The sequence below is a fragment of the Arachis stenosperma genome, chromosome 9 (genome assembly GCF_014773155.1).
Source record: "Arachis stenosperma cultivar V10309 chromosome 9, arast.V10309.gnm1.PFL2, whole genome shotgun sequence".
NCBI classification, from domain to species: domain Eukaryota; kingdom Viridiplantae; phylum Streptophyta; class Magnoliopsida; order Fabales; family Fabaceae; genus Arachis; species Arachis stenosperma.
In genome coordinates, this window is record NC_080385.1 from 157,526,754 (window position 1) to 157,539,205 (window position 12,452).

Genomic DNA, 12,452 nt, shown 5'->3' on the forward strand with positions numbered 1-12,452 from the left:
ATCAAAAAAATAAAATTAAAATAGAAAAAACGATCTTATAACGTTTTGTAATGTTGAGGATGATTTTAATAAAAAAAAAAGTTAGAAACGCTTTTAATTTTCACCCAAAACATTAAGAACGAAAAAAATATTTAATCCTAATTTTTAAAGCTGAAACTCTAAATGAACACAAGATTTTTTTAAAAAAAATTATCTCATATATCTTAATTTTTATTATTTTTTAATAAATATTATTTTTTATTCGTGAGTTTATATTTTTTATTTTTATCTTTGTATTTAAGTTTTTGTCAATTATTAATCAATTTAATATTTTTTTTGCTATAACTTTTGAATTCAACCTTAATACAAAATTTATGTTTAAGATTTAGAATATTTATTAAACTCACTTGACGAAGATGTTTTCATTCGATCATTCTTTAGAACACAAAATTTCACACGAGCTTTAACAAGATATGTTTATAAACTAATTTAATATTTTTAAAATAGCATTTATGTGTGTTTATTTATAAATAAATATAATATTTAATTACATATAAAATATATTATTTTTAAATTGTACTATAATTAAATTTAAAAAATGACAAATATTTAAATTAATTTATTTAATTAAAATTTATTTATAACATTCATAAACTGATACACATAACATCAATTTTTTTATATAAATAAATATTCAAAAAACATTAATTCTGGAAACATGCATGGTATCAGTTTGTTCCACAAATGTGTAAGGCCAATTTTTGGAATGCGCCTGCGAAATGGTATTGCACTACAAATCATGGGTGGTAGCAACGAAATGAAACTGACACTGGCAGGCATCACCATTTCGCGGCTGGCATCCACAAAATGGCGCATTCCAAGCATGGTGAGCACGAAGTGGAGCACCTCAAGAGCAGCGCTAGCAAAATGGCCCATTGCAAAGGCCGCAGCTACGGATTGGGGGTCTTCGTGCGTGGTGTCCGCGAAGTGGTTGGTTAAAGCGGCAGGAGCTCAACAAGTAGCAGGAACCGTACCTCAGATGCATTGGGTGTGGTAGGTGACAGGAAACACTTGAGAAAGGAGTCAAGACAATTATAAAAGGATTGTGAGGAGGGAACTTCATGCACGGTTGAAAGGAATAGGGGGTTTAAAAAAAATGTGTGGGTGGTAAAAGAAAGCTGGGAAGAGGTGTTTCTGTGGTGCTAAGTTTGAAAAAAAATTAACTTAATATGAGTGGGGTGGGGTTAACGTGGAGGAGAACCTGAATCGGTTGGACGAATTTCATATAGCGGCACATCTGCTCCATAAGGTTAGTTTACGTCGCTAAGCTGATTGATCTTGTTAGCGATGATGTTCGAATTAATTTTTTCGATATTAAAATTTTGTTATAGTATTTTTAATTATTTTCTTTCTTACTATCTTATATTATAGCCCACACATGTTCTTACTCTTCATGGTACACTCATCGATGTTTTCATGTTAGATCCTGCAGATCCAAGCATGGAAATTAGGTAGCATGGGCTTGAGCCTTATCTGAGACGGATAAAATTTTACCATGCCTCTTTGATAAAGCGCTTCGAGTATGACAATCCACTTATTAGCGGCTTGTCGAATGATGGCAACCTGAGACATACACATTTTACCTCTTTTGGGGTGAGTGTACCATAACCGTGGAGTATGTTGCAATGCAGTTAGGTCTACCTGTTGATGGTCAGCCTGTCAGTGGTACTTTGAGGTTATGGAGCAAGTTTCACCAAAGAGATATTTGGGAATGGTGTCATGAACTTCTAGGTGAGGTTTTCGCCGGCCACGTAGGGACAACGAAATTCAACATCAAGTTAAAGTGGCTCAGGACTCGTCTTCAGCAGATGCCGCTTGACTTAGAAGATAATGGCCTCATGCAGTATGCACGTTGTTACATACTTTACTTGTTGGGAGGCACGCTTCTTTCGGACAAGGCCAACAACACGGTGCATGTTCGATATCTGCCGTTATTGGCTGATTATGATGCCTTCCGTACGTACAGTTGGGGTAGCGCCATGCTCTGTTGGTTACTTAGTCAAACATACAAAGGACTAAATGGACAATGAATAGCAAAGACCAACAAGAGTGCAATGCAAGTAATACCTAGGATGAAAGCTTGCAGCGCATTGAAGTATCTACGCAACTGGTCGTACGAATCATCCCAATCAACATAGATCCTGGCGACTGTCTTCTGCTTTGCGTACCAAACCTTCTTGTAAGACACCTTGTACCCGTATGCTGACTCTACCGATCCTTGCAACACCTTTACACATATCGTCGCATCAGCATGCACCATGGGGAATATATGCTGGCAGATGACATTGCTATCAAGTTGAGCGTGATCTTTAGACATCGTACTTGCCAAGCAACTATGAGGCCCTTTTATTTTTTAATTTCCTAAAATCTGGAAGACCTTGTATTTGTGACCCGTACCATCCAACGACATTGATCCCCAAACTGCTTGCATCGACATACATACCTACTTTGATCTGACTCTATCACCTTGTATTCTGCACTCCTACGGATGTTGTAGTTTTTGACTGCCAGCATTGCTATTTTCCTGTTTAGAAACTTCAACCCAATCTCGAGCTCTATCTCACCTGACAAAGCGTAGCTGCTCGGTCTATCCTCTGTGGTACTCGAATGCATTGCTCTAAGATTTAAAGACAGATAGTGTGCTGGTGTGCTGGAGGATACACCACCACCTTTCGATGCAACATGAGTTTGAGGAACAGAATCTCCATGAAGAGGCTGCATTTTTTGAAACGGCTTCTGCCTCATCACCGCTGAAATCTTCAATGTCATCTTCGTCCGAGGTTTCTGCAATGCCAGCATCAGGATACCTATTGAAGCTAACAAGGGTAGAAGGGGAGGGTCGTGCTTCACGAATATCTGCATTCTATTCCCTTATTACAAACGTGTTAAAGCTTGGACTACTGGCCCTACTGGTATCCCGACCCGGAACAAAATCAACCGCTTCCAGATTTCTTACACCCTCCACATTATTGGAACTGGATGAGCTTCCACCAATATCCTGAAGATTCAAACAAAGCTCCAACGAATAAATGCTTCCTATGCTGCGATGATAAGAAAACATCATCGAAACATGCTGATAAGATTTTATATGCATTTTTTGATACACAAACGAGTTGGGCACTGCAACCGGCATCCGCTAAGTCAGCTTTGTGATTTCTTTTTTCCCAACCATTCCAATATGCATCAGAATCAGATTCTTCAAATTTTACAACGATGTCTGTGGCGGAATTATTATCCAAAGTGGATCGTCACAAACGAATGTAATACCTTCTGCCGTATGAAAAATTTCTCCATTAGGGTATATAATCACATAAACGTTTTCCAAAGCCATACACAAAGTAAATCAAACTTAATACCCAAAAATTTTTTAGAGAGGAAGAAGGTTGTGACGTTGAGAGCAATTTTGGAGTTGGAGGATAGTGCAGATAGAATGCCTCCTTTCGTGAATGAATCACCCGCGTTTATATAGGCACATTATGATCTCACTTCGTTGACAGTACACAAGAAGTGCACCATCTCGAGTGTACTACCCCTGAGTTGGAACCAATTCGTGACCACCCCATGATATCCTCATTTCGCGGACGCCTGCCCCTAAATGGCTGCCTAACCATTTCGTGGGCGCCACACCAGAGGTGGCCCCTGGTGCTGTCAGGCCCATTTCGCAGGCACTGTACGTATATTGAAGAGGAACTCCATTTTGCAGACGCCGGCCTTAAGTTGGCCCTGCGCATTTGTGAAACAAATTCATGCGGTGCGTATTTTCAGAATTAATGTTTTCTGAATCTTTATTTAGATAAAAAAGCCCATAACATTTATAATTTCATACTCATAATATTTATAATTTTATACACATAATATTTATAATTAATAAATATAATTAATATTACCAAAATTTAAATTATGTGTCTTATTTTATATTTTAAATTATCTCACATGTGTATTAATATGTCATTATTTTAATTATTTTAATATTTGTTATTTGATATTTATATGTATATTTATTTATAATTCTAATATGATGAGTTAAAAATTTGTTTTTAATTTTTGTTTATATTTTATTTTTTATTTTATAACAGTCTATATGTAAAAATATGAGTTGTATAGTAGAAATTGTTAAAATTCTCTAACTTAATATTTATAATTTCATACGTATAACATCCATAATTTTTAAATACGTAATATTAATAATTAACGAATTAGTGTTGATTTATTATTATTTATTATTTTATTTTACAAGTCACAAACCAATAATTTTAGATATTTTTTATTTTTTATAAATACAAACCGGTCAAATTTAAAATGTTTTTATTTTTTATAAAATATGTTGAGGTGATTTGAGATATCTTTTAGGATTAACGATTTAAGAATTTGAAATTTTTATTTGAAAAAAATTATAAAATTGTGAATTTAATAATGAGAATTTTTTATTTAATTCACATTATATTTAAAATTGACATTTGATATAATTAAATAAAAAATAATAATTATAAAAAAAATTTAATTATGTTAATTATAATAGGAGTGTGATTTACGTTTTTTTTAATAAATAAAAATATTATTAATTATGTAATTTTGTTTATCGTTTATGATGTTTTGGCTGGGGAGCATTAATATTAGTCATTATCAAATCTTAAAAAATGAGTTGACCAAGTAAATTAAACTTTTTAATTATTGGGTACTAAGATCTTTGAGAAACGTCAAAATATAGAATAAACAATAAAGAGAACCAGAGTTGGAGGATTGAGGAACAAACGCTGCAAAAATGTGTGTACTGTATCACAGTGAAACATTGTTCTTTTATGTCCTTTCTATTTTTTACAGTTTTGCTCTCTCTCCCTCCTCTTCGTGCTTTGCCCAAAATGTATAAGAGAGAAATCAATGACGATGATGGGTTCTGGTTTTAGAATCTATATGAGTAGCCTTGTTTAGTTAGACAGGTATTTGATAATGCGTATATTTGATGGAAATGAAGGAAAGAAGATGTTAAAGGATAGTCGTTAGAATATTAAAAATTGATATAGGAAGTTGCAGATGAAAGAAGGATTACTTTAAAAATTTAACTATAATTTTTAACAACAACAATAAAATTTTATCCTATTAGATATTTAAATGAGAGTTCATTATATAGACTAAATAATATTATTGTATCATATCATTTATTATATATATAATAAAATTTTAATCACCTCATATATAATTTTTTTTAGGTCTTTTTTTATTATTCGTCAAATATCTATCTTCTATTTCATCTATCCTCTTAATTAAATACTCTATTATTTTTTTTCACATATCCAAATCATAACTATAATTTTTTAATAAAATTAACACAAATTTAATATATTAGTTATTTTTGCCAAATAATTTATATTTTATGGTTACAAGATGAGTTTAAAGAATTCTGTTAGCATTCTTATTTTTAAAGAATAAAAATAATAATTGATTACAAAATATACAATGAATCTATCAATTAAACCAAAAATCGAAGTTTGAATTTGTTAGAGAGATCATTTGCAAATTGCAAGAGTGATGGCCTGATGGCTGATGACTCTGCCGGGGAAGACAAAGACAAGTTGGTGGCGAATAAGTGGGCTTATTCGTATATTAAACCTTTGTATTTACGTAATAATCAGTATTTTTATTTTTATCAGCTGCACACATACTCTCTTAAAGTGTACAAAGTACAAACCCGATCATTTTTTTTGGGTGTACTAAACGGGGCAAGAGCCCAAACCGGATAAGTTTTTGTTTGTGTTGTACTGGTATACACTACATTAGAACCTGGATTAAAATCAGCCACAATGGAAGCCCAATAATATACGCAAGTAGATTATTAAGCCTACAGAATTATCTTAGTTATTGCGGCCCAAATATAGAGTTGAAAGCTTTCTAAATCTCCTTCCCTACTAGTTAATAGGGGTGTTAACATGCACCCGTAGATATTTAATCTGATCAAATTCACTCGGATAGAATTGTCAATTCGAACCGCAGTGAATACGGGTATTCAATCCAACCTAATTCTATCAAATAGAATTGTCAACTCGATCTCCAGTGAGTAGGATAGTGTACGAGTAAAATTTTCGTGCGGGTTGATAGGATTGTCAATTCGATCCGCACCTTATATATACTTATACAAAAATATGTTTTAAGTGGATGTTAAACTAAAGACTTTTTACTAAATGCAAAAAATCCTTAGCCACTAAGAGAAGATCATTAATTAATAATTTAATACTTTTTTTCACATAAAAGTCAGTTCTATTTTAAATTATTACCAAGTTATATAATAATATTGTATCCTTTTTATAACCGTTGGTAGAATCAGGTAATCACGAATTAAGAACGGATAGAGTTAGAATTGAAATGTTCTCAACCCGCAAATAGAATATAATTGAATTTATATAAAAATCTTAACTCGTGAGTAGGGTTATGATTGGATCCAAACCCTAACTATTGTCACTCCTACTTAAGACTTAAGATGTATTTGGACATGTTTCTTAGTTAAAGTTTGACCAAAATTTTAAAATAATTCTTAAATTTTATTTTGTTTTAATTTTGTTTTAGAAGTTTTTTATTTACATCAAATATATCCTAACGGCTAATTTTTCAAAAAATTTAAGACCAATTCAACAACAATTTCATAAGAACAACTATCAATACAAGCAAATCAAGCATAATTTTCATGCATTATTATTATATTAGTATTAAATTTTTTGAAAATTTAGCTGAGGGTATATTTGATACAAATAAAAAACTTTTGAGATAAAATTAAAACAAAATAAAACGTAGAGATATTTTTAAAACTTTTGTCAAATTTTAAGAATAAAAAATATACTTTAACCTATAAAAAAAAATGTGTTATTGATATCTAAGAGGAGAGTTTCATTTTCTGTAAAATAAAATACGAAATTTAAAAGAACACAAATACATAATAATAAGTTAATAAGTAAAAAGAATCACCTAATAAAAAGGCACAAATAAATGTGATTTCAAATTCCAAAGATTAAACATAGTATTGAGCTGTGCAGTGCTAGACTAGGACGAACATTTTGAGCTAATATCTCCTTCAACTAAGCTAAAGAAAAAAGAAGTTACAAAGGTTTCTTATTAAGATGGAACACCCCAACAGCATCTTATGATTCCATTTTCCAAGTAATGTCAAGACTTTTACCAACAGGAATATTCAAGCCATTCATTCCCACCATCACTACCTTGCTTCCTCCATCATCACCTTGCCCATACAATTGTTGTTCCGTTATACTAACATTCACATGTGACTGTGACACATCCATCACTGCCTTACTTCCAGTTACTCCCAACACATTTATGCTGTCAATAACCCAACCTTTATCCAAGGCAAACTTACCCTCTTGAACCTGTGACCACACTCTCACGGTTCCATCCTTTATAGTAGCATGGAAATCAATGTAGGTTGAAGAACCACTAGCTATCTTCATCTCCGGTAGCTCATCATCATCGAGGAAGAGGTTCCCTTGAGCTTCTCCTTCTTTTGCTCCTGCTGGGAATGTCACAATGAGGCTGAAGGGTGTGGTTCTAGCATCCTTAGATACCATTCCACCCTGTTGCATCGGAAGAATAGCATTCTGATACAAATGCACATTCACCACATGTAGAGGCGCATCAAGAGTGACATAAGTCCCTTCTTTGGATACAACACCATGTGCCATATCAAACAAATTATACCACGTGCCAGGAGGAAATAACGCTTTAACTTGTGTTTGTCCTTGTTCAACCACAGGAGAAACCATGACACTGCTCCCAAGCAAGAACTGTGTGCTGAGCCCGTATGATTCGGTGAAAGATGGAAATGAGAAAAAAAGTGGCCTTGCAATTGGAGCACCACTAAGATGAGCCTCATAGTTGAGTGTGTAGAGATACGGAAGAATCTTATACCTCATGCCCAAAGCATTTCTAGCAGATTCAGCTACTGATTCCCATTGGTAAAGCTCCTGTCTTGGGGAGTAATAGTTTGCATGATCCCTTGAGAAAGGGTAGAAAGCACCAACCTCAATCCATCGATTACAAAGCTCTTCAGTTGGTTGTGGATAGAAACCGCATATATCAGAACCAACCATTGGAATCCCAAATATTCCAAAGTTGAGCATTGTGGATATTGAGTATCTCAGATTCTCCCATGTACCTTGATTGTCACCTGTCCAATGTGCAACATACTTGCCTGAACCAACATAAGTGGAGCGCGAAAGAATGAAAGGCCGTTTCCCTTCAATCCCTTGGAGACCCTTGTGGGTTGCAATGGATTGAGAGAAACCATAGAGGCTGTGAGCATCATACTCTAGAACCCCATTATAGTGAACAGCACTTGTGGCTATAGTTTTGTAACCAATCGGGGCCATTATTCCTGAAGCATTGATTTTGTAAGGAGGGTCGTCCCATTTTGTGTTTGTGATGTTCTTGCAATCCAAGCAACATATCCATCCAGGTCCTGTTCCATTGGGGCAAATTCTTCCCTCTGGGATTGTGCACTTTCCGTTACAGAAATTGGAAACTTCGTTCATGTCAATCCAAAGGCCATCAACGGGTACAAGTTCATGGAAGCGACGAATCTCATCACCCCACCATGAAACTGTTTTTGGATTCAGGAAATCTGGGAAGTGCACTGCACCTGGCCACACTTGACCCAAGAAAGGATCTCCATCGTGCTTGATGAAAACATCATTGGCCATTCCTCTTTGGTATACGCCATAGCTTGCATTAACGGCAATTCCGGGATCAACGATCACAACGTACTTCATTCCAATGCTGTGTATCTTGTCCAAGAATTCTAGAAGCTTCGGACGAGGGTAGTTCACTGGGTTCAGCGTGAAATCCTTCTTCCCATCCATGTGATCATCGTCCGTCCATATCACATCAAGTGGGATTTTAGCTTTCTGGTAATTCTCCACAACATCTTCTATAACAGATAGATTGTGATATCCCCATCTGCATTGGTGAAATCCTACCGTACCAAACATAATAGCATTATGCAATTATTTTTATTATTATTATTATTAAGGAGGAAAAAGACAAAGCCATGGGTAGCAGAGTTAATGCAATGTACTACGCTTCTAGCCCCCCCAAAAGAGAAATCAACACATGTGCCTATCAACTGTGCTAGATAACTAAATAAGTAAATAGAATTATTGTTTTTGACTTTGTTACTAATAATTGCTTTACACGCGTCTTTCACAAGGGCCAACTTTATTTATTTTGTTGGTACATAAACTAAACAATTAGCTTAGAGTATGACCCAAAAAGCTTTTAATGTTAAATATATCATATTGCAGATGTAAATTCTAACTTTTCGAAACCATGGAAACGTATTGTATGTCACAGATAGGAGAAATTTTCACATTAGCATAAAACATATTAATAAAATAAAAAATAATTTTAAACTTAACAAAATAAATGACTCCAAGAGCACTTGCTTTCAGGGCACATTACACATAGGATGCCAAATAAACAGCAAAGTGGAAAAGCCAAAAGCCTTGTCTGATTTTCATTATGAATGCTTAGAAAACAGAGTAAGCAATACAGTACTAGTTACAATAAGAGAGAATGGAAAGAGAATCGTACCAAAAGCCCAGTAAGGCATTGGAGCTGGTCTTCCAATCAAAGAAGTGTATTGATCAACAACATTGAGAGGAGAAGGTCCTGCAAAGAAGTAGAAATCCAAAACACCTCCAATGACCTTGTATGTTAGAGATGTGCCTGTGTAAAACACATCCATTCCATTGCTATTCAGCAACAGAACACCATGTGCATATGCCTTGCCACCCTCATTTCTGAGATCCATGTACACTGGGTGTGACCCGTATAAATCAGCATTCACATTAATGGCTGCTATATCAGTAGTATACAGAGTGTACGGGTCATTAGGATACAACTTGATTCCATGTGTCTGTGAGTTCTCTCCCAATCCATACAAAGAAGCATCTCTGGGCAGTTTGGTAGAGATCTCCAAGTATTGGTCCTTGAACACCAATGAACTAAATGGGTCAGTGTCATCAGAGCTTGAGTTGAAAAGGGTGTCCCCATTTGACTTTCTTTTCACCGCAAAGCTGAAAGGGTCAGAAGTGTAAGTAAGAACAAGCTCAGAGCCAGGGTAATCTTTCTCTGACACTGATCTTTGGTTCTTCTTTTTCTTGTTCTTCTTTTTCTCTGAAGAACTTGACAATGCAATGCTTTGCTTCAAAGGAGGTGGTTGCTCCCTCGGCAAAAGATTGTAAGGAACCTCCCACCTTTTGTTCTTTGCATCAGTGATGTGTACCCTCAAACGGTTCTCACTCTCGTGCCTGCAAAAATGGAGAATCTTTTAGAACAAGTTTGAGAGAGTAGAGATAGTGAATAGTGAAGAAACTACTCAAACAAGTAGCTAAGTAGTACTTACTTGGCGTAGAACCTTAGAAGGGGAATATCAGCACCATAGATGTTGTTACTCTGCTTAACTTGGAGAGTCCCAACAAGTGCACCATCAGCTCCATTTTCAATAGAAATCAGACGGTAGCCTAGCCCAATTTTGGTGACTGCAGAAGAAGATTGAGGTACACAAAATGCAAGAAAACATAATAAGCACAGTGCAACCAATGGAGTAGGACTAAGAGAAACCATGGCTAATAACTCACACACTCTTGGGAGTTGGGATGCTAATGCTGTGCCTATATATAACCATTAACCGACAAGTTCTAATGATTTCTCTTAATATAATATAATATAGAAATATACGATCTGTGTTTTCTTTTCTTTTCTATAAAGATTATTTTTGCTTGTTGGTTTGCCTTCATCGGTTACACGTGACATTGGTGGATAAAGCCAATCGACGAAAGTGGAGAAACACTCAAGTTTGTATATGAAAATGACAAGGTGATAAATATTCATCTTTATATTTGGTAAGATATTAAATTATTAAATTATAAGTTAAATGTTACCCGCTTTCTTTCTTCATGATTATGGATCATCGGTCCCGCATTCTTTATTTTTCTCTTTGCAAAGTGGTAATGTATGTGATGTGATGTGATAAGCACAAGCCAGAGCCTTCTCCTAATCCGTTTTCTCTACATGCTAAGTTGCTAACGTCGCTGGACTTATCTAATTACTCTTCAAATGACCCTTTTTCTTTTTTTGCTAAGTTTATAATTCAATTTTGATTCACATATAAAATTGATACAAAGAATATTAAAATAAAATAACATCCTTCTATACATTTCTTAAAACGAGATGATAAGTAATGATAAATAAAAAGATAAGAATTGAAATAAAAAAAGAATTAAAACTAAATATAAAAATTAAAAGAATAAATTGAAATTAAATCCAAAAAAGAATCATTTTATTTTTTATTTAATTTTTTAAAGCAACAAAAATATGAATCCTCAATCTAATTTGTTCATAATTTAAAAATTAAATAAAAAAGACTCACTCAACCTTCTACTCCACTCAATCTCACTTGTCTATACCAGAATTTCATTACAAACTAAAAAAGGGGATTTTTACCCTTCTAATCACCCTACGTGATAACTTTAATAATTTAAAAGGTATTTATAACATTTTATTAGATTAAAATAATAAAAATTATAGATCCACTCACATAAAATTTAATCTAGTAACTAAATAAATAAAAATTAAAATACATCAAATTAAATTGAACATTCTAAAAATATAAACTAATAACTTTTAAATAATACTTAAATTTTTCGTATCACGAATATTTAAATCATGTATCATTTATGATTTTTTAACTAGTGTCTTTATGAAAAAAATATAATTTATTGTAAGGGGTTGTTTTGTTTTTCTCCCAAGCTGAAAAAAACAGTGTCTGGGATGAACAAATAAAATAGTAGGCATAGCACTAGTAAATTCTGAAGAATCAGACGGTGGATGGGATCATGGGAGGATGATTAGAAAATAAAGAGTTGCAGACATGGCAATGTGCAAGCAACAAATGGTACAGCAGAAAATCCAAATCTCTATAAAATTTGTCTGATTGTGACAATGTCCCGTGAACTCTAGGGTTTCCGAAGATGTGATTCATAATCCATCCATTTTTAATGTGATCCAAGCTTTTTACTCCACTTTTAATTTCTTTTGTTTCTTTATGCAAGTTACTATTGGTCCGTTATAATCAAGAGAATAAGGAGGTCCTTTAATTCCCACCCAAAAATATCTGTTTCCAATGATGAAGCATTCATCTCCATGGATTGCAGGGATGATCATGAACACCACTATAGAAGCAGTATGTCTCAAGTTAGCTTTTAAATGTAGTCACAATTAGGCCAATTATTAAATCCATGTAGTGAAGTATACTTGTCTTCTCGTTAGCTTTGAAGCACTGCTTCTTCTTCTATAATAAGAAAACTAATAGGAAAAACAGCTATCATAAGTGTATATTATAAAATACATATATA

General features: G+C 34.0%; 1 protein-coding gene across 1 annotated transcript; it reads right to left on the reverse strand.

Moving 5' to 3' along the window:
* Nucleotides 1-6,962: 6,962 nt before the first annotated feature.
* On the reverse strand, nt 6,963-10,688 carry LOC130951525 (alpha-xylosidase 1-like). Its single transcript, XM_057880198.1, has 3 exons — nt 10,442-10,688; nt 9,628-10,346; nt 6,963-9,010 (listed from the first exon to the last, which is right to left on the reverse strand). The coding sequence occupies exons 1-3, from the start codon at nt 10,660-10,662 to the stop codon at nt 7,167-7,169; spliced, it is 2,784 nt and encodes a 927-aa protein (XP_057736181.1). The 5' UTR covers nt 10,663-10,688; the 3' UTR covers nt 6,963-7,166.
* Between the last annotated feature and the right edge of the window lie 1,764 nt (nt 10,689-12,452).